Source organism: Convolutriloba macropyga, chromosome 3, assembly GCF_964194025.1.
Source record: "Convolutriloba macropyga chromosome 3, txConMacr16.3, whole genome shotgun sequence".
Taxonomy (NCBI): Eukaryota; Metazoa; Xenacoelomorpha; order Acoela; family Convolutidae; genus Convolutriloba; species Convolutriloba macropyga.
In genome coordinates this window covers 22,966,449-22,989,680 of record NC_134470.1, presented here as the reverse complement: position 1 = coordinate 22,989,680, position 23,232 = coordinate 22,966,449, and the positions used below count along the sequence as shown (strand labels likewise).

Sequence of the window (23,232 nt, the reverse complement as noted above, 5' to 3'; positions counted from 1 at the left end):
CTCAACGTGACAACCTCAACAGCTTTTGGTATGACAGACTAGCTTACTCAAGCAGCCTAAACGACCAGCAGAACAGAGTAACTGGAATGGGGGACACACAGACATTCAATCAGCCAACAGTACAACCACAGCAATTGTCAACAACGTTATCACAACCAGTTCCATTCTATACGCCTTACGTGGAAGCTCTTCCAAAGATGGATCTTCAGAAATTCAACGGTGACCCGAGCAAATGGGCAGATTGGTACAGCCGTTTCAGCCTCATCATTGGAGACACACATCTCACGAGTTGAAACAGCGTTTTGGGAACCCAAACGTCATCATTAGCAACTTGTTGGAGAAACTCATCAACTACAGGCCACCAATAACATCTCTTCCGTGGACAATTGTAAATTTTTCCACTATCATAAACACCATGACAAGGACACTGCAAGAACGGAACTTCGAAGCCGATCTCAACAGCACGACCATCTTGAAGCATACAACCGACAAACTACCTTACAGCGAAGAATTCAAATGGAATCAGTTTGTTTTACGACGAAGAATTCAACAGCCGACACTTGCAGACTTCAACCAATGGATTAAAGAAATAGCCGAGCACATGAACGTTCAACGCATCAAGGACGAAGCAGCACCAGCCTTAGCACAGCCAGTGACACACATCAACGAAATTTCAACTTAAATGGAACCCTACAATTTCATCAACTAACTCATCCTAACAGGGAACAACAGCAGCAACAACAACCAACACAGAACATGAACAACTTTAGCAACAACAACAGGAACCAGTACAACCAGAGGAGCACAACACAAATGTTTCAAGCAACAAGAGGAAGCAACAGCCAGCCTCTTCCTTGAGTCTTCAACGACGGCTATCATCAGTTATTCCATTGCCCAACGTTTAAAGCAAAGACAGCAGACGAAAGACTACAAACGGTTTATCAATTGAATCTTAGCAAAAATTGTTTGGGAGCTAACCATCGAGCCAACAATTGTCCCTCAAACTCTAATTGCAGGGAGAAAGGATGCGGACAACTACACAACACTATGCTACACGGTGCCAACAGCAGATACGGACGAACAGTAACATCAATTGTTCAAACAAACTCTCAATTGAACATTTCAAGAGGAAATGGTAACTCATTTGCAGTCATCAACAACAAAGATACAACCACAACAAAGGACAAAACAGCATCAACTAAAACAGCGAATCTTCTCTATGTCATGCAAGGTATTTTACATAACAAAGAGAACAAAGTTCGGACATACGCCTTCATCGACCCAGGAAGCAGCTTGACAATACTTCTCTCGAAGACAGCCGACAGAAAGAAACACGTCAACAACTTGTCTTGGAAGGAGCCAACGGAAGAGACACAAAAACTTGTTACACAACTTCAACAGAAATTTCAAATTTGGAAGACGATGAACGCTACAATTTCAAACAGTTATATGTTGTGGAAAACATCAATTTGCCAAAGTTGAGGGAGCACCCGGGAGACATTGCCAGAAAGTATGACCACCTTAGATATGTCAATATGCCAACTCTGGATTATCTCCAAGTCACAGTATTGATTGGACAGGACAACATTAACCTTATCTCACCAGTCAGAGTGGAACAAGGACCATCTTCAGCACCAAGCGCAAGTCTTTTCAGACTTGGTTACTATTTCTGGACCTCATACAGTATTGGATGACAGCAAAACACAACATTCAATGCATCATACTGCTTTGTTTTGCAGCAATTGCCATGAACAAGACAATGACCTGAACGAAGAAGTTTCTCATTGGTTGAAAGCAGAGACAATTCAATTGGAATCCAAAACCAAGTCTGATGATCCAAAAGTCTTGTTGGCCACCAAGATAATTAACACAACATGCGTGAGACAAACAGATGGACGTTATGATACGAGACTTCTCTGGACAGACGACAGCAGTTTACCAGACAACCGGTCACAAGCCTTGACTCATCTGAATCATCTCGTCAACAGACTACAGAAGAAACCTGAACAGTACAAGAAATACAATGAGGGCATTCAAGCAGACCTGGAAAAAGGCTAAATTGCAAAAGAAACCTTCCACCGACAGAAAGATACAGGATGGTACATACGACACTATGATCTTGTCAGCCCAAACAAACCCGACAAGATACGAAGAATCTGCAATGCCAAAGCACCACAAAGCGGAACAAGCCTCAATGACAAACTCTTAGCTGGACCTGACCTCCTCGGAAATATGCTTGCAATTTTGCAACGATTCAGACAGGGAGCCATCGCCATCCAGGGAGACATCGAAGCGATGTTTATGCAAATCGGAGTACGACAAAAAGACCGACGTTATCAGCGATTCATGTGGAGACAACCAAACAACCAAGAATTAGAGGTGTACGAATACCAACGACACATCTTTTGGAGCAAGGGACTCAACAGCTTGCGCAAATTTATTTTTGCAACAGACAGCCTAAGACGACATCAAAGATCACCCAAATTCTCTGGAGATAATTCAGCGGACATTCTACATGGATGACATGGTTGCATCTTTCATCGACACCATCACAGCATTCACTACAGCCAAGGATGTCAAGGATACTCTGAAAAAAGGTAAATTCAACCTGACAAAATGGTGCAGCAACAGCCGTGAGTTTTGTCAGCAGATGCAGGACGATCTTTGCAAACCAGTTGCGGCGCTCTTTAGTAAGACTTTTGATCAAAGTGTTCTTGGAATTCATTGGAGCTTGGACGAAGACAAAATAATGTTCAAAGCGAAAGACAGAAAGAACTTGGACAGGAAACCATGGACACTACGCAAGTTTCTGTCTTTTGTGTCAAGTTTCTACGATCCTTTGGGAATCATATCTACATTCCTCATCCGAGCAAAGATTCTACTGCAAGAACTGTGGAAACATGGACGCGAATGGGACAAAGCCATCAGTGGAGACCATGGAAAGGCCATCAAGGATTGGGTAGAGGAAACGGAACTGTTAGGTACGGTAGGAGTAAACAGGTTGGAAGGTGGTACAAGACTTGGGGACACAATGGAACTTTATCTATTCTGCGACGCATCATTGGAAGCAACAGCAGCAGTAGCATACATCAAGACAACCAGCAAACAAGGAACCACAATTCGTTTTCGTATGGGAAAAACAAGAGTGGCACCCTTATGTCAAACAACAGTTCCCAGACTAGAACTGCAAGCAGCACTTTATGCAGCAAGATTGAAGAAAACAATCGAGGATGAAATGGATTTCAAGTTTGACAAAATCTTTTTATGGAGTGACAGCACGACCGTTCTCAGTTGGATAAAGAACTTCAAATTGAAACACAAGTTGTACATCGGAAACCGAATTGCCAAAATAAGGGATCTCACAAGCACTAATCAGTGGAACTACGTCAATACTAAGGACAACCCAGCACACCAAGGAACGAGAGGAGTTAAAGTAACAGAGATGACAGCAAAATCTCTTTGGTTACAGGGACCACAGTTTCCTCTGTCTTCTAACGACAACTGTACAACTGACGAACAACAACATGAAAATGTCTTCTTGAACAGCGCAGAACAGAAGTCTCGGGTAACACGACGACAGCCAATTGACAGGGACTTCATTGATGCCAACAGGTTAAGCCAGTGGTTGAAATTCAGCCCTCATCATCAAAATTGAAAACCTACGAAACAAAACGAAATCACGTGACCAACAGATCATAGATGCAGAGAACTTTCTCTTCCGTTTATCTCAGCAGCAATCGATTGACGAGGATGTAAACCAACTAACACACTACAGGCCAGTTCAGAAAAAGAGTAAATTGATTCAGTTGACACCTTCAATAGACGAAGATGGTATCATTCGTTCAAACAGCAGACTAGCCAACGCACCAGTTTCAACAGCAACGTAGAAACCAATAATTTTAGACGGCAGAAACAAGATTATACGTCTTTTTCTGGAACTGCAACACATCAATGGTCATGTTGGAGTTGAACAGCAAACACACAGCATTCAGTTGAACTATTGGGTTCTTCAATGCAAAACAGTAATGAAGAAGATCTCAAATAGATGCTACGAATGCAGACGACAGAGACAACACAACAGCCAGCCTGAGACGTCAGATCATCCGAGTTACCGATTCTCAGTCAAACCTGTAGCCTTCAAAGAAACCGGAGGTGACTTTTTTGGGCCTTTTGAAATCTACAGCCAGACCAACACAGCCATGAAAGCTTACTGTTGCCTATTCACCTGTTTTACGATACGAGCCGTTCATATCGAAGTGACCAGGAACTTGCAAAAGGAATCATGCATAATAGAATTCCAACGATTCTTCAGCCGATGAGGAATACCGGAAAGAATTCAGTGACAACGCTTTAAATTTCACCAGTACAGCAAAGACCTTCCAGGAAAGCAGCTTCACAATTACAGAGCTACAGAAATATGCGGAGTCGAAAAAGATTACATGGAAAATTATTCCACCAGGAGCACATTTTGGGGGAGCATGGGAACGCCTCATTGGGATGAGCAAACGCCTGTTCTTCAATATCGCCGGATCTAGGAAACTCCAGGAAGACAGTTTCTCAACCCTCATTTGCCAAGTGCAAGCTCTGCTCAACAGCAGATCTCTAACATCAGTCAGCAGTGACATACGCGATGTGGAAAGCCTAACACCAGGACATTTTTTGACAGGAATGATAACAGGACTGCCAGCAGACACTACAATTAGCAGCAACGACAGAAATAGGAAAACTATGGAACAATGTCAACAGTATCATGAACGAATTTTGGACACGCCTTTTAAAGGAATATCTCCCAGCACTCAGACAACGTCGAAAATGGCATTCAACAGTAGACGGAATAGAAGTAGGGGACATGGTATGGATACTAGAAAACAACACACCCAGGGATATTCGGCCGGTAGGTAGGGTACAGAAGGTAAATAAACGTAAGGATAATGTGGTAAGGTCTTGCCTGGTTAAAACAATCAAAAGGGGTTTTGTTAAACCAGCTATCAAACTTAGTTTGATCATCAACAAAGCAACATAAAAGTTATCATTAGTAAATGGGGAACAAAATTTTCATAACAATCTGAAACACTAACGTGATATCGTTTTTGGGCTTAAGGTAATGTGAAAGATGAAAATTTTAAAGTTCAATTCAATGAGTTATCAATTCAAAGGGACTTTAGGGTATCATTCAGGTAGATTTAGGGATTTCAACAAGTAACTCACAAGGATACTCCAGTAGCAAAGCTTATCGTATATTAGAGAATTACTCTCAAATGGGAAAATTTAGGTAGGTAGGTTTAACAGGAAGACAAATTCTAGATAGACATTAGGTAGGTTTTGGAATTCAAAGGCACAATTAATTAGCTTATTGCAAAACAGCAGAAAGTTGAACCGACAGAATAACAGTATTTTTAATAGGTAGATGACAATAAACAGCTTAGGTAAAACCAAACATCATTGGTAAAATTTATTACAAAACATTGGGTATTCCGAAAAACTCTAATTTGGAAAAAACAGGTAAAATATAGGCAATAGGTACAAGGTAGTGGTAGGTTTAGGTAGGTAGGGAACACGGGGAGCATCAGTTTCTCAACTTTCAAGGAGCAGACCAGCAACAACAACATTTCCAGAAATTGTTCAGTATTTGACATTCGCCAATCAGCCAATATAAAAGTCGATTCAGAACAACTACAACTGTAAACAGTCAAACGCAATCAGCACAAAAAGCATTTCAACTTTCCAGCATACCACTTTCATATAACACTACAAGCAGCACGTTGACAACTAGTACAGCAACAATCTACAGACAACACCGACGGAAGACATCAGCAGAAATTTCACTACAACAAACACTTCAGCAAGAATTACTTCAGCAGAAGCAGCAGCATTTTTCGAACAGCAGTCAACACATTCTTCAACAGTAGACATCATCAAAGTCAGTTCAGACATACTTGTAGATTTGGACGAGTCCATAACTTCAAGATCAGCGTTTTATTGAGGACACAACTCAATACAACATTTCAACATAATCTTCAGCAGCTGACGTAAGAAATACAGTTCGGCTACACAAAAGACACAACAGAGCAAAAGAGAACACGACGAGACGACAGAGATCAACTTCAAACAAACTTCAACAACAACAACAGATCGACTCTAAACTTTCTGATTTTTGGTGCCCAAGAATGGGGGCGGAGTGTACCAGGAGGCACGTGCTAAAAACTGTAACTTTAAGAAACACCAAGTCATAATGTTGATTTTATAGATGTAATTCAATGGCTATGAAATGTATGAGTTTTTCATGGTAGCAAAAGAAGATATGTGAAGCAAATCTCACGAAGTTTTAACTGTTGACAAGGAACAACAGTGGGCAAAGGGTAGCCCAGGCATATCGTGCCAAAGTAACTATAACTCAAGGGTCTTTTTTGAAACACCACCAACACTGGCGTCAGTGAAGCAAGCTGATTAGTTTGCTTCTCTGACGTCCTGCCACAGCACCACCAACACTACACATTCAATATTAACTGAAGGCGGAACACCGCACAGCCGATGTTGGGGGGGGGGTCAAACTCTAACCGCCCTTCACACCATAAGTATAAGTCTCCAAAAAAAGTTTCTGTTGATCGCATACTTGGAGACTAATCGACTGAAAGGCTCTAAGAGCACTTAATTCCCCCTGGGCGCTACCTGTTTATCCCGTTTTTGAGGACGAAAAGTCAAATGGGTCACACGAAAAATCGGTCAAGCAAAAAATTGCATTAAAAGATGACCGATAGTACTAATATACTTGCTACAAACTTCGAGAGCAATTAAACACCATTGACTGAAAATTGCTACGATAAAAGGGCATGTGATCAAAAAACGCGATCTCCCTCTGCTCTTCAATTCGTTCAGCCGTTTGATTTAAACATTTTTTCACATTTTTCATTGAGTTTTACACCGTTTTAAATACACTCCAAAAATTATCGATCAAAAAAGACGCTCCACCAATACTCCTCTACGAGCCGTAAAAAGGAAAGCGCCTAAATAATAGCACTTGAGAGGCTGACGGCGGCTATTATTCAGCGCTACTGGGGAGAACAAATCCATAAAGCATTTCAGATTTTAAATCCCTGGAAACCTCATTCCAGGGTATTCGTTTCCCATATTTTAAAACCCATTTATATTCCTTAACGCTATAGAAATTTGCACGAAAATCTATCAAAGCTGAGAATTTTTTGATTAAAAAATTTGCACTACATTTCTGAATGCAGAAGCTTTTATTGAAAATCATGTCCAAAATTACCCTTTCTCCAGTCACTTTCTCGCAACTCTGGTTGTAGGCTTGTTGGGCAGCTTCAACTTTGACCTGCTGCTTGGCTTGCATTTGAGGAGCATTCTCATTTGAGATATCTATTCTTGAAAGCTTATTACGGGCGTCTTCCAAGCTAAACAAACAACAAACACATGCAGTTATATGCCTAATGAGAAACTATTACTAAATTTTCACGAATAAGAGGGGTTAGCCGATTAAGTTACAGCAAGTCGCAAGACACGAGCAAGAAGTGATTTACTTTTTCTCAGCCGTAGAGACGTCTACACAATGCTTCTGGAGGGTCTTAAGAGCTGTGCTCATTGTGTCGTATTGCTGAAACATCCAAAACTGTTTACTTCAAATCTAATTTCAGATTTTTGCAAACGAAACATCCGGAAATTGCTTAAAACCTCTATCCGCTTTACGGCTGGTATGTAGAACATAGCCGGCAAATTGCCGGAAATTAGCCGAAGCTAACCCACTTGATGCACATTGGGATTGAATTCTTCGTATTCGGTTAGATCCCAAAATCACACTTAAATCAGCTCTCAAACTGAAGGTTATTAAGCATAATACTAACGCCAGCTAGCAATCGCTTCATTGAACTTTGATAACCCAATTCACTATGAATTAATCAGCTGGCTTTATTGGTTTATCCCGTTTTTTGTGATTTTGCTCTTTTGACTTTGAACGTATTCACTACATTGCGTAATTCAATGCGTGAAAGATTTTAAAATCCATTCAGTTGAAACAGCGAGTGAAATAAGTCAGAAGTCAAAAGTGAAAATCGTGATCTATGTAAAACGAAAAACGTGATCAAAAGGTAAAGCTAATTAAAAAACATAGCAGGACAAGTCCTGAAGTACAATTCAAAGAATTTTCATTGATTAAACAAAAAACTAGACCTAGAACGGACTGAGTGAATTGGAACTATTTGTAAAAAAAATCAGATAAAATAAAAAAACAGAAAATCAATTTCAGAACCCCTCATCTGAAAAAAACCCACCAGCGAGAAATGAAAATTTGGTTCAAAAACAAAAACTAGGGCTAGAATGAACTATGAATGGATTGGGAAAACCCTTTAGAAAAAAATCCGATCCAAAAAATCGAAAAAACCGTAAAAATGGAATGGAAATTGCCCCATGTGAACAAAAAACCACTAGCGAGAAAGCGAATTTTTGTTCAAACACCATTTTCTCACTACTTTAAAATTAGAACAAAAAATTTCACGTCGCAAACCACTCGCTTTTTCACTCCACTTCCTGTTTCGGCGTGACCAAAATCACCACTCCAATTTGACTTCATAAATCATGAAAATGTGTAAACATATCATTAAAAAAGACAGCGCCCCGATACAATTCAAATTCTTTGAATTGTAAAAAAAAGGAGAGCGCCTAAATAATAGCCGCTAAATAATAGCGATGCTTTTTTCAAATATTTTTGGCTGATGTTTTGTCTTATTCGCATTGCTTTATTGGTTTTGCCCTTTGGATTTTTTCTTCTCTAAGTTTTTGATGGCGGAGGGGCGGGAGGCTGATGGCGGAGGGGCGGTGACTGAGCGGGAACAAACTTGAACCGCTCTTCACACCATGAAATTGTCTCCTCAAAACAGTTTTGTTGAAACGCATTCTTAGAGTATAGTGAAGCTTAGGGCTCTAACAGCACTCAATGCCCTCCGAGCGCTACCTGTTTATCTCATTTTTGAGAACAAAAAGTCAAATGGGTCAGAGGAAAATCGGTCAAACGAAAAATCACATTAAAGAATAGAGGACTAATATAATTCCTACAAACTTCGTTTGAGAGCAATTGAACAAACTAACAACTCAGCACAATCTACACTTATGTCATGTTCTTGAAATCTGCACTCAAATAAACATCCTTTTTGCAGCTGAACACCTCAAATTAAAGTAATTTTGAGAAATTTTTTGAAGGGCGTAAGTCATATAACCAAGAATTTTTCACGTTTCACGTGAATGAACAAAATCTTCGCTCCCATAAGTGAGGAGAAAAAGACGTCACCGCAAGCAACTCGAACGAAACCGCTGATTTGAAATGCGCGTGGCGTCACAGGTCGTAGCAAAAATGTTGCAAACGAAATAATAAAATAAAGCACTGTCTTTAAACTAGTGTTAGCGCCCGGGCTTAATTGCTTTATCGTTTCTTTTGATTTAGCTTTCTGACTTACGAATGAATTCTTAATTACATTCAGTTGCAACACTGCGTGATATAAGTCAGATCAAACGTGAAAGTCTTGACTTTTATATGAAATGTGAAAAAATGAGAACGCCAAGGTAAAACAAATTTTATACAGTAAGAACGCCTAATACCTTTTGCGGTTGATGACAGCTATCAACCTAATTCAAAGAATTGAACAAGCAAACAACGGGACTTTTGATAGTAAACAAATCATACCAATACATACAGCAAATAATCATATGACCAAAAAAATTTAAACTTACCATTTTTCTTCTTAGAAGAATAGAGTTTTCAAAGTTATCAAATCCAATAGCTTTATCTTCAAACACCTTCGGGATTCTAAGCAGCAACACCAGATTTGAAGAAAATCAAAGAGCCAACGTGAAACGAAAGCGTAGACATTTGAAAAAAAACTTCTTTTCACTAATGTCTTTGAAATTAAGTTTGGCCAAAATCATTGAAACAAGCAACACAAATTCAACGTTTTAATATTTATTAAACTATCGATCATCAAAAGAACAAAACTCAACTTTAATTTTAAAAGAAACAATTAAGCGACCGCATAACAAATGTACTAACAAATACAGGCATCAATCAGAAATTCACTAAAATCTTTCGAAAACAAATGGCGTCAAAGCCAATAAAAACCATTAGTGATTAGCTGACCATTAATTACCCACTAGTAATTAGACCCAATTCTGCCTCAATATAGGGATGATAAGATTTTTCGTCAGTCAGATTAAGTGAGAGAAAGAGACAAATTTCTAACTCTCTTCTTGCTTTCAAAAACCGAAACAATTTCTTACTCCACTTTAAAAGGAATTTAAAAGCCGAACAAGCCGAGACAAAAGCCGAGAAAGTCGAAAAAGGTGTGAACAGATCTTAGAAAAGACAAAATAACAGAAGGACATTATTAGCTCCAGAGCTATCTCTAACCCAAATATTAAACACACCCGGCAGATTGCCGAAAAATAGCCGCCGTTGATTCCAATAAGCATGATTGGGATTGAAAGAATAGAAGATATTGAAAAAAAAATTTTGTACAAAAACATTTTTTAAGTCCGATTCGTAGTTGAACATAACGTACTTCTGTTTCTCAGAGAGAGGCTACAGGGGCTACTATCAATACCAATAAGCATTAGAGATGGTAACTAAGACTTATAGGAATGACGTTCAAATAGCGGGCATCTAAAATTGGGCTTTATGGGTTTATCCCGTTTCTACTTCTGACTTCAACTTTTTATACTGACTCTGTTCATTTTGAATTGCTTTGCTGAGCAACTGATGTTCAAAATCACTTTTAGCAGAAAGAGAGAAGAGAGAAACTAGCCTAGAGAAGTCAAAAAGATATCACGCAAAATGTTGAAAAAGCGGCAAAATAAGGTAAAGCGAAACATTTTTTTATTCGAAGAAGTAAAAAAACATAGCAGGACAAGTCCTGAAATACAATCCAAGTAATTGAATGAACGACAGACCTAATGAACCTGACCCGCAGATCAATTGAACAATCCCAGCCAACAAGACAAAATCTCAAAAGCTGAGAAACTAAAAGAATCAAACAAACTAACAAAAAAAAACTATCATTGCTAAAACCCTTGAAGCTTTTAAGTTGAAGGCCATATAAGACTCATTTCAAAATACTAATTAACTCACGCAAAAATCTTCAAAGAGATGAATCTGCCACTAAAAGTAGATAAACTGGACAAAAATGACAAATGAATCAGGAAACTAAGAGAAAATTTAAAGAAAATTTCCAAAAATAGGGCTATAAAAAAGGTCAAAACATTTTTTTGACTCTGAAGTTTTGTTTTGTAAACCGTCTACAACATTTAAAAAGTTTCGTTGGCCAGTAAAGATAGTTAAACTCAGAGAATGACAAAAAAAATCGAAAAATTTGAAAACAATCGATTGCAAGCTTTATAAATTGCAAGCTTTATATAAAAAATTCCCAACAATTACAAAATTTAAAAAACGGAAACTATTTTATTGCCCCTAGAAACTATGTAGTAACATACTAGCAAACCCTATAGGAGGTTCCCTGGCCACTGAATAAAAGTTTCAAAACTTTAAAGAAAAAAATTTTTTTGACTCTGGAGTTCTGTTTTGTAAACCGTCTACAACATTTAAAAAGTTTCGTTGGCCAGTAGAGATAGTTAAACTCAGAGAATGACAAAAAAATCGAAAAATTTGAAAACAATCGATTGCAAGCTGTATAAATTGCAAGCTTTATATAAAAAATTCCCAACAATTACAAAATTTAAAAAACGGAAACTATTTTATTGCCCCTAGAAACTATGTAGTAACATACTAGCAAACCCTATAGGAGGTTCCCTGGCCACTGAATAAAAGTTTCAAAACTTTAAAGAAAAAAATTTTTTTGACTCTGGAGTTCTGTTTTGTAAACCGTCTACAACATTTAAAAAGTTTCGTTGGCCAGTAGAGATAGTTAAACTCAGAGAATGACAAAAAAATCGAAAAATTTGAAAACAATCGATTGCAAGCTTTATAAATTGCAAGCTTTATATAAAAAATTCCCTACAATTGCAAAATTTAAAAAATGGAAACTATTTTATTGCCCCTAGAAACTATGTAGTAACATACTAGCAAACCCTATAGGAGGTTCCCTGGCCACTGAATAAAAGTTTCAAAACTTTAAAGAAAAAAATTGCAACTTTATCAAAAAATTGGTAAAAGATGGTCAAAAAAATTTCCAGTAATCTGTTAGCAAACCCTAGATGAGGCTTCTTGCCCCCTGGGGCTGGAAAATTTGAATAATGACAATAAATGTCGGAAAATTTTAAAACCAAATTTGATTTAAAAACATACCCGGCAGATTGCCGGAAAATAGCCGCCGTTGATTCGAATAAGCATGATTGGGATTGAGAGAATAGATATTGAAAAAAAAGATTTTTGTAAAAACCATTTTTTAAGACCGATTTATTTTGATGTCATTTCGTAGTTGAACATACTTCTGTTTCTTAGAGAGAGACTACTGGGGCTACTATCAATACCAATAAGCATAAGAGATGGTAACTAATACATATAGGAACGACGTTCAAATAGCGGGCATCTAAAATTGGGCTTTATGGGTTTATCCCGTTACTATTTCTGACTTCAATTTTTTATTCTGACTCTGTTCATTTTGAATTGCTTTGCTGAGCAACTGATGTTCAAAATCACTTTTAGCAGAATGAGAGAAGAGAGAAACTAGCCTACAGAAGTCAAAAAGATTTCACGCAAAATGTCGAAAAAGCGGCAAAATGGTAAAGCGAAGAAAAGTTCGACGAAGTAAAAAAAATAGGAGCGCTATAATAGGCAGCTGAAAAGATGAGGGCGGCTATTAAAAATTGGTAAAATTCATGAAGTTAAAATGCTTAAAACCACTTCATTACCACTAGAAACTATGCAATAACCTATTGGTAAACCCCAGAGGAGCTTTTTTGACATCAAAGTCTGAAACAACTCAAAAAATGACAAAATTTTTCAAATTTGAATATTATAAATTACCGTGTTTATGTTTGGAGTAGCAATAGATATAGCGCTTAAAGTGAACGTAAAAAGCAATTAAGTCTCGCAAAGGACTTTTATCAACTTTAATAAACCTCAATTTCAGACTGGTCTAACAAAAAATACAAAAATGACGAAAAAGTGCTAAAAATTTCATTATTTTAGGCTCAAAAACTCTCAAAAATGACCTTTTAACCTTGAATTACTGCCTTCCCAGTAGCTTCACCACTCTGAGTACTTGATGGACTACTAAATGCGGGCCTCTAATGAAACTTGATGCCTGCTGAGCTTTACCTGTTTATCCCGTTTCGAAAGCTCAAAGTCATGAAAACAGGTGTGAGAACAAAAATAAAAAAAGACAGAGCACCAATACAATCCAATTCTTGGATTGTAAAAAATAGGAGCGCTATAATAGCCGGCTGAGAAGATGAGGGCGGCTATTAATTAAAGATTTGCGGCTACATAAAGTTGATTGGCGACATGGCGCTGTTATTTAAGCCAAATATTATCAACGTAAAAAACATCAGCTAACTTGCAGAAACAAACATAAATGACAGTGTCTCTGTAAAATCTAGTCATAATCTGAGCTGAATCTAAGAAGTTAATCCAAGGACACTTTCTAAAGTCACTAAGTTTCAATTGTAAATTTAAAAGGGGAACTAGTTTTTACTACTATCAATTATTTAAAAAGAGCTAAATTAGGTCCCCCTATTTGAGTATGCGCGTATAATTAGAGACCATTTCAGCTCTAAGATCACGGAACAGGTACTCACTGCATGAGAGTCGGCGACATTAACCTCAACGCTACAGGGGCTACATACGGTAATCACTCACAATTAAAATTATTTTTAGCAGACTTAATTTCTGATTTCCCGCAATTCAAATCCCTCCCAAAATCAAAAATCAAATCTGAAAAAGTATCAAGCAAAAAGATTGCATAAAAAACATGTTTACAATAATTGATTCAAACTTCCTTCGAGAGCAATTAATACAATTGGTTGTTTTGTTCATTAGCACTGTACTACATGAAATGGAAAATTTCTTGCTGATCAAATTGATTGAAACACTATAAAATCAACTTTAAATTGTTTTTTAAATTTGGATTTTCTATCGTCTTTGATATGCAATTTGTTATGTTTGCAAAATTTATGGAAAAGTTCAGTCGTCACTGATTATACAGATCAAAACTCCTATTGCTTTTCCCGGGAACAAGAATTGGAAGCAATTCGAGAGCACAGGACTGCTTAGACGGAATACCGCCGATGTAAAGCACAATATACATAAATATACCTCAGATAAATAATAATCTGTTTCACAGAAATCAAAAAATAGGAACACAGTTCTACTTGTTTTTCTCTCCGAATGATTGAATATCTTACTTGACAAAACTGTTTCGTTTCAGTGAGGATGCTCGCATTGACTTCATTCTCAACGCTAAACTGTTGCTTTGCCATGTTTTCAAGTTCCTTGGCCATGCCTTGGAAAACCAATCTGAAACAACACCAGTTAAATATGATTACAATAATAACGCTATACGAGTAAGAGCTAACATCTGCAACATTTCCGAAGAAGGGTGGGGCTCATGATTTTTGTAGCGTGTTTCAACAATAGGTTGGGGGCGGATACATTTATTAGGTTTCAAATGATGTTATCAGAGCTAATTATTCACCCATACATAAGTCAGAGGAAAGAAATGAAATCAATTTCAGCATATTTTCCATTTGATTTTCAGTAGTAAACTGTCATTAATTGAGTTCAGCTGATTGAATTCTCAAATTGTGAATGATAGAGCTAATCAGACAACGCAAAACTAAGAAAGACAAGGGCGGTGGATTTTTCATAAAAAGACAAAAAAGCAGCTGGAGTTTAACCAACTATCTTGCTCATAAAAAATCATTTCCTTCAATAGAAAATAATTTGGATAATCTAAACATCATAAACACAAAACATAGCCGGTGGATTGCCGAAATAGCAGCGAAATAGAATTGCTTGCCACATAAAATAGATAGAAACAGATACAGATGTAGGTTGAAAAAGTTATTGGCGCCGCTCAAAAAGCTGTGTAAACAACATTCAGCGATAAAAAACAAAGATTGTTAAAATTCATTCCACAGAAGACCTTTCATTAGGTATCTTTATTACACCTCTGAGTGCAATTGACCTTAATGTAATTCAAATTAAACATAAGTTAAAAAATGCAAAAGTCATTTTTTGAGAGATAGGTCACGTCACAAATTCTAATCACGCGAATGACCTAAAAACGTTTGGTAGAGAGCGTGAGAAATGACGTCACGCGCGCAAAAATCATCAGTGCAACGAAGAACTCCTTCAGAAAATTTGACTTTCATCTATGCTGTGTGAAATCTGAAACGAAAGAGTATCAGACGAAACAAAAAAAACAAATCAGGACAAATACTGGCACAACTCGAAGAATTTTCATTGACGTAACAAAAACTTGGCCCAGAATGTACTATAAATGGAAAACCATGTGAAAACCCCAGATAAAAATAAAAAAGAGTGTAAATAGAAAATTAGAGAAGGGAACTTTTGTTCAAATGCTTTTTCTCACACCACTTTAAAAATCCCGCTTTCTCACTCGACTTCAAAAGTCATGAATATGTGTGGACAAATCTTAAAAAATAAAGCGCCTCAATATAATTCTTTGAGAGTGAAGAAATTTATTTCCGGAAGAATTGGGGAAACGACTCAGAGAAAACAAAAACAACCCATTCAGAACACTAAGACCTACCTAAACCAGTACCTGCCTATTCCAGATGTTAAGAAAAATTTGAAGTAAAATCATTAATTTAAAAAAATGAACCAAAAAAAGTAAAAACTTTTATATATATTACATGGGCACAAAAAACTAATGAAAAAAGCACTTAGGCTACTATATAGAACACGAAAAAACAAAAAAAAATTAAAAACAGCTGAAATTTTCACATTTTTTGTCATATTCTCAACTAAAAAAATACACATTTTAGAACAACAAAACTATACTCACCTGATATCAAAAACTTCCGTAACTAATAGGCGTCTTTTCATATCCTACTTAAGGCGGTAAAACAAAACAATCAGCGAAATATGGCCAAAAATCGCCTAACATTCAGCAAAATAGCTGAAAAACCAGAAAATTGGCAAAAATTCATATTAATTACAAGGAACCTGCAAACCACTATCAAAACAACCCTAAACATAATACAATATCTCAGCAAATTTCTAAACCAAAAAAAAACAAAATTACCGGAATAGCTGCGAAAGAATAGACCTGCATGCCATAAAATAGAGATAGAAACAGATACAGATCTAAATTGAAAAAAAAAATCGACGCCGCTCAAAAAACTAGGCTAAAAAACATTCAGCGATAAATCAATAAAGCTTGTTAAAGTTCATTCCACAGAAGCCTCTTATTAGGGACCTTTACTGCACATATGAGTTCCTTTGACCTTAAACAATTTCAAATTAAACCTAAGTTTTAAAGTGCAAAAGTCATTTTATTGAGTGAGGTAAGTCACGTATGATCAAAATCTAACCACGCAAATAAACTAAAAACTTTTTCGCTAAAGCGAGTGAGAAATGACGTCACGCGCGCAAATGCCGTTAGTGAGACGAAGAAGTCATTCAGAAAATTTGACTTTTTCAGCTTTGCTGTGTGAACAAATGTAAAACGAAAAAAGAGCGTCAGACGACGAAACAAAAAAAACCAAGAGCACCGCAATATAGCTACGCTCAGCTTACAGCTTCGCAGCTATAAAAAACAAAATTAGAATAAAAACTTTGAAAAAGCCGCACGGGAACAAAAAATTTTGCTCGCTTACAAGAAGAGTCTCGAAAACGGCGGAATGAACAAAAAACCTTGTCTCTTTTCGCTCCACTATTCAATTTTGTTCAGCACTCAAAGCACTCCAAAATTTTCACGCGTTTCATTTCCTGCTTCAAAATTAACACCAAAAAGTGATTAAAAAAAGGCCTTCTCCTATACTCAACTTCGAGTCGTAAAGACTAAGAGCACCGCATTACAGCTCCACTCAGCTTACAGCTTTGCAGTTATAAAAAGACAGCGCTAGCAACAATTCCAGTAGGCCCATTTTGCCTATATATAACAAAATTGATACATAGTCCTCTACTAGTTATAATCAATGACAACTTAAATGTAGCACGCTTGATTAAGAACTAACATCGGGCGAAACAAACGACCAATTGGCTTCAGTAGTATTCAGCTGGGGTTAAGGATATCATCATTTTGGCGTCCAATAGGAGGGGGAACGGAGTGGAGTCTCGGGCTTCTTATAACCAGGAGGAAGAGGGTCACACCGGAAAATCGGTCAAGCAGAAAAAGACTACAGGACTAAAAATTGCGTCAAACTTCGTTTAAGAGCAATTAAAAAATCTTTTTCCCTCCTTGCTGACCGCAGACATTCTGGTAATTCATAAAAAGGAAAAATTGTCCCATTTAGGGCTCAAATCTTTATTCAGTAACAATAAGTAAATATAGGCCTCCCCATCAACCTCAGTGCACTAACCACTCGACAGACTATAAAAGCCAGTTCAGAGCCTTTTTTAATGCAACTTAATGCCAGAGCTTTACCTGCTATTCTCGTTTTGAAAGCTCAAATTATCGGAACAAAATCACATCAATAAAGTTTAAAAAAATTAGGAGCGCCATATTAGCCGACTTAGAAGCAGACAGCGGTGAGGCGCATACTTAGAGACTAGTAAGGCTCATCAATTTACGCAATTGACCTAAAAGCAGATATGACATCACGCACACAAATTTTAACTGCGAAGCAGTAGAAGTCACTGAAGTCATTAAAAAGTCAATTCCAAGAAGTCAGGTCGTAAGAATGATCGATGGAGACGACGAATTAAAAAAACACGATGTCCCCAATAATAGCCGCTATCGCTTCGCGGCTATTAAAAACTAACAATAATTGCTACGAACAATAATTGCTACTAACTTCGTTCGAGAGCAATTAAAAATAGCCGGCAGATTGCCAATTTGCAACTTTGTAATATTTCCGATAAATAGCTTTTTTACCGCTCTAAATGCCGCATGTATCATCCGCAAACCGGATTAATTTTTCTGTTGTCTTGACATTTCGAAAAAATCATTTACTACAAGAAAAATTAGTGCATATAAATCTATTCCCCGAGGAGCACAATGATTAATTAATTCAATGTCAGAAAAAACACCATTCAGTTTTATTTGTCTTCTGTCAGCACTAAGCGAAAAAAAGCATAGTTATTGAATCATAAGAAAAACCGCAAGAAAACCAATTTGTTCCCCAAAAATTTGTTATGAAATAGAACTAAGCTTTCGCCAAATCCAGAAGAACACAAACATCATTAAACAAGCATGAAACACGAACACAAGCATGAAATTGTTTCATCTAACTCTAGAACAGAATGACTTTCTTATGAAATCCAACCTGTTTTTTGCCGATGATATGGCTTTTAATCAATGTGCTCTATTATATGATTTAAAAAAAATGTACCAAATTTTGAAAAGATCAATAGCAGTATAAAACTCTTTTGTAGCTATCCTCTTGCGTGTGAATTTATCTGATACATCATTTTTGTCGAAACAAATTACTTGCAACATCTGGACATTTCTACATTCGAAGCTTTGCGAAAGATCTACCATTGCTGAATTTGATTTCATTCACAATGAGATGACTTCTTATTAAGTGTGGGATAATATAGAAAGAGGACAATAACCTGTTTCAATAAACATCTAAAAAATTAAATTTTGTCAACTGTTTGCATCGAGGAGTGCCTTCAATTTAGAAACGTCGCCAATGTACTGTTAAGAAGTCACTAGAAAAGTCAAATAGACCAAAGTATTAAAGATCGAGTGAAAAAAACGCACGAAAATACCAAAGGATCCAAATAACTGCTATGAACTTTGATTGAGAGCACGCAACAAAAAATATTGTCTCAAGATATATTGCAATGGCCTATTTTGGAGCCGTATAAGTTAGCTTGGCAACAATTTTAGTGTTTTGCGTTGGGTTTAGAGAAAAAAATACGTTTAGGAACCATAAAACAAAAGAAGCTCAGGAAAGACGATTTTCATAAACGTGGAATTAACTACTGTACTGATTTAGCACCAGTATATTATGTTCCTAACTCTGGTCGGGGAGCTTCTCTTTGTCTGACCCTTTTGTTATCTTGGAAAACTTAGTCAGAAATCAACCGTTATGTATCTATCCGACACGTGCCCCTTTTAGTTGCTTGCTTTTGTAGCGAATGATTGGAGTTTTTGGTACCAATCAATTTATCGGTAAAAATATATGGCATGAGGTTTAAGAATTATCGATGAGACATAATTATCGATGTCGATAACATACTAAACTACAGCTTTGACGTAAATAGTTATGAATGGCCGACTGAAACATTAAAAACGAGTGTCTCAAGCTGTAGTCTATGCTCAATCTACAAGCGTACATGTTTTCGTGCCCTGATTCAATTAACATTCCAATTAAATGAGAAGTGGATCAATCGAAGCCTTACGAAAGAGGATGTAGGCCATGTGTTGCATCTTCCACATGTCTGACCTCCACAACTGGAGATGCTGGAGTCTGGTGGCCTGATGAGGTGCTTCCATTGGGAACACTGCCATCTGCTGAGTTGGGACCAGTGGACAGGTTACCTGCCGCAGCCCAGAGCGATTGGGCTATCTTGAAATTGGGATATTTTTGCTGAAACAAAAAGACATACATCTAAGTAATGTAATCTATCCAGTTCTGAATAGACGGATGGGAAAATATGACAAGTAACGATTGGTGGGCATTGGTTGAGAACTAAAACAATGTTGATTATTTATACTTTTCAAATAGACTGCACAGTTCAATATGCATTTTGTTATTTTTCCGATTCAAAAAGTACAGTTAAGTCTCATGACGATACGAACAAAAATTCTTTACGGCACCAAGTTTAAAAGATATATTAGCTCAAACAATAATAGACCACACAGAATTATTAGAAGGGGTGAAGAGAACCTTTTAGATGTGATATATAGATGCGAGATCAAAACAGTCCTGAAACAAGAATTTTTAGGTTAACTTTTTCAAGTTAGACAATCCTATGACCTCTAGTAATGAGCTGCGGCAAGAATATTTAAGGAGGATCACCAATGTGTGTTGGCACATAATGATTCGACCTCGCTCATCCACAACCTTGTCTTAATTTTATACAAACTGAAGTAGAGACATACTACCTTCAAAATAAGAAAAGTTTTCATTTAAATTTTAATAGATTCTTAAATTTCAAATTTTGATAGATGTTATAAATTTTAATGATTCAAATTTGCTATATTTAAATTTTGATAATTGTTTTAAGATAGCCAAGCATACAAAGTAGGGATTAAAATCAAACTTTATTTCGATAGAATGAACACTATCACAAACGAAACAACCGACATTAAATCAAATATAATGAAGTTCTGCAAAGGCAAAAAACGAACAAAACCGGCTAACGTCGGGCGAATTGCTCTCAAACGACGACTGTCTTCGTCAATAGCTAGCCACGGTTTAGTGTAGCTTTAGCTTGATTGAAGGGGCTTATGGTGAGCGCACCAGGGGGGGGGGGGCGAACCGTGTGCTGATGAGGGGTGTTGCAACAGTGGGGGGGGGGACAACACCAGGTGGCGGTGCAGCAGTGAGGGGGGGGGGGGGCAACAGTGGGAGGGCGGTTTTTGGCTGCACAGTGCCGTTACAGCCTGAACGATAGGAGGAGTGGCGATTGTGGGGGGAAGGGTAGTGAGAGGGGGCTGAACGATGTGCAGTGGTGGGGAATTGGGGGGGGGGGTGAAATGATGGGGCCGATGTTGGGGGGGGGGGGTCAAACTCTAAGAACCGCCCTTCGCACCATAAATATAAGTCCCCAAAACACTCTCTCTTAATCGCATGCTTGGAGACTAGTGAGCTGAAAAGCTCAGAGCATTTAATGCCCGCAGCGCTCTACCTGTTTATCTCGTTTTTGAGGACGAAAAGTCAAATGGGTCAGACGAAAAATTGGTCAAGCGAAAAATCGCATAAACAAGACCGACCGGACTAATATAATTGCAACAAACTTCATTTGAGAGCAATTAATTATCAAGAAAACAGTAAACTTTACCAAGAGAGATCCGAAATATAACTTCAATTTATATTGCAATTTAAATTGCACACAGTAATTCAAGTAACAGCAAGTCTTTCAAGTAACAACTTCAATATTCTCCAGCTTGCGTGACTTAGATTTTATTCTCAATTTAGATTGATAAGTGAATGCAGAAGTGAATAAAATGACTTCCGCATTAACTTATAAATTTAACTCGAAAATGCAAAATCAGATCAAATTTAAACAGAGATAACCCAAAGTGGATAATCAAGGGTAAATTATGAGGGAGGTAAGTCACGTATGGGACATCAAATGATTGGTCCAAAAAATTGGGTATCAAATTTCAAAACTATGTGCAAAAAAAGGAAAACATACCCGGCAGATTGCCGGAAAATAGCCGCCGTTGATTCCAATAAGCATGATTGGGATTGAAATAACAGAAGATATTGAAAAAAAAAGATTTTTGTACAAAAACATTTTTTTAAGTCCGATTTATTTTGATGGCATTTCGTAGTTGAACATACTTCTGTTTCTTAGAGAGAGGCTACAGGGGCTACTATCAATAACAATAAGCATTAGAGAGAGCTAACTATTACTTATAGGAACGACGTTCAAATAGCGGGCATCTAAAATTGGGCTTTATAGGTTTATCCCGTTTCTATTTCTGACTTCAATTTTTTATACTGACTCTGTTCATTTTGAATTGCTTTGCTGAGCAACTGATGTTCAAAATCACTTTTAGCAGAATGAGAGAAGAGAGAAACTAGCCTAGAGAAGTCAAAAAGATTTCACGCAAAATGTTGAAAAGGCGGCAAAATGAGGTAAAGCGAAACATTTTTTTATTCGACGAAGTAAAAAAACATAGCAGGACAAGTCCTGACGTACAATTCAAAGAATTTTCATTGACTAGACAGAAAAACTAGACCTAGAATGGACTATGAGTGAACTGAGAAATCCATTTTTAAAAAAATCAGAACAAAAAAAATAAGAAATAAAGAAAAAATCAATGTCAAACTGCCGCATGTGAAGAAAAAACCACTAGCGAGAAATGAAAATTTAATTTAAACAAAAAACTAGGCCTAGAATGAGCTGTGAATTGATTGGGAAAACCATTTAGAAAAAAATCCTATCTGAAAAATCGAAAAAACAGTAGAAATCAGAGTGAAATTGCCGCATGTGAACAAAAAACCACTACCGAGAAACCGAATTTTTGTTCAAACACCGTCTTCTCACTCTACTTTAAAATTAGAGCGAAAAAATTCACGCCTCAAAACCACTCGCTTTTTCGCTCCATTTCCTGTTTCGGCGTGACCAAAATCACTGCTCCAATTTGACTTCAAAAATCATGAAAATGTGTGAACAGATCTTAAAAAAAAAAAAAGACAGCGCCCCAATACAATTCAAATTCTTTGAATTGTAAAAAAAAATAGGAGCGCTATAATAGCCGGCTGAGAAGATGAGGGCGGCTATTAAACAATGAAAACGAACAGCTCCAGATTCTGCAAAAATTTGTAATACCAAAAAATGTAAGGAAAAATACAGCCATCTAGAACAGCTCAAAATATGGCAAATAAAAACAGCTCCAAAATGGAATCACTAACTAGTTTGAATGATGCTTCGTCGGAAGGCTGATCAGATTTCTTATTATTGAGACGCGACAAGTTAAACATACCCGGAAGATTAATAGCCGCCGTTGATTCCCATAACTCCATTGGGATTGAAAGAAAAGAAAATATCAACAAAAATTGATTTTTGTACACAAACATTTTTAAAAGCGATTTATTTTGATGTCATTTCGTAATTGAACATATTCCTGTCTCTCAGTGAGAGGCTACAGGGTCTAGTATCAATACCAAAAAGCATTATAGATAGTAACTAAAACTTATGAGAACAAAGTTCAAGAAACAGGCATCTAAAAATGGGCTTTATGGGTTTATCCCGTTTCTATTTCTGACTTTGATTTTTTATACTGAATCTCTTCATTTTGAATTGCTTTGCTGAGCAGCTGCTGTTTAAACGGACTTAGAGCAGAATGACAGAAGAGTAAAACTAGCCTAGAGAAGTCCAGAAGCTTTCACGCAAAATGTCGAAAAATCGGCAAAATGGGTAATGCGAAAAAAAAGTTCGACGAAGTAAAAAAAATAGAAGCGCTA

The 23,232-nt window shown here is 37.1% G+C and overlaps 2 protein-coding genes across 3 annotated transcripts in view; both read right to left on the bottom strand.

Moving 5' to 3' along the window:
• LOC142336073 (uncharacterized) overlaps positions 1-23,232 on the bottom strand; it is a 482,576-nt gene that overhangs the window by 39,378 nt on the left and 419,966 nt on the right. Inside the window, exons 4-7 of the mRNA XM_075384584.1 lie at positions 19,493-19,680; positions 14,359-14,470; positions 7,536-7,609; positions 7,268-7,409 (exon numbers count right to left, since the gene is read on the bottom strand). Of these exons, the coding sequence (XP_075240699.1) occupies positions 7,268-7,409; positions 7,536-7,609; positions 14,359-14,470; positions 19,493-19,680 (516 nt within the window). The remainder of the gene's footprint in view (positions 1-7,267; positions 7,410-7,535; positions 7,610-14,358; positions 14,471-19,492; positions 19,681-23,232) is intronic.
• Positions 1-23,232, bottom strand: part of LOC142336075 (sodium/potassium-transporting ATPase subunit beta-1-interacting protein 1-like) — a 193,321-nt gene that overhangs the window by 161,865 nt on the left and 8,224 nt on the right. The gene's annotated exons all lie outside the window — the stretch shown is intronic.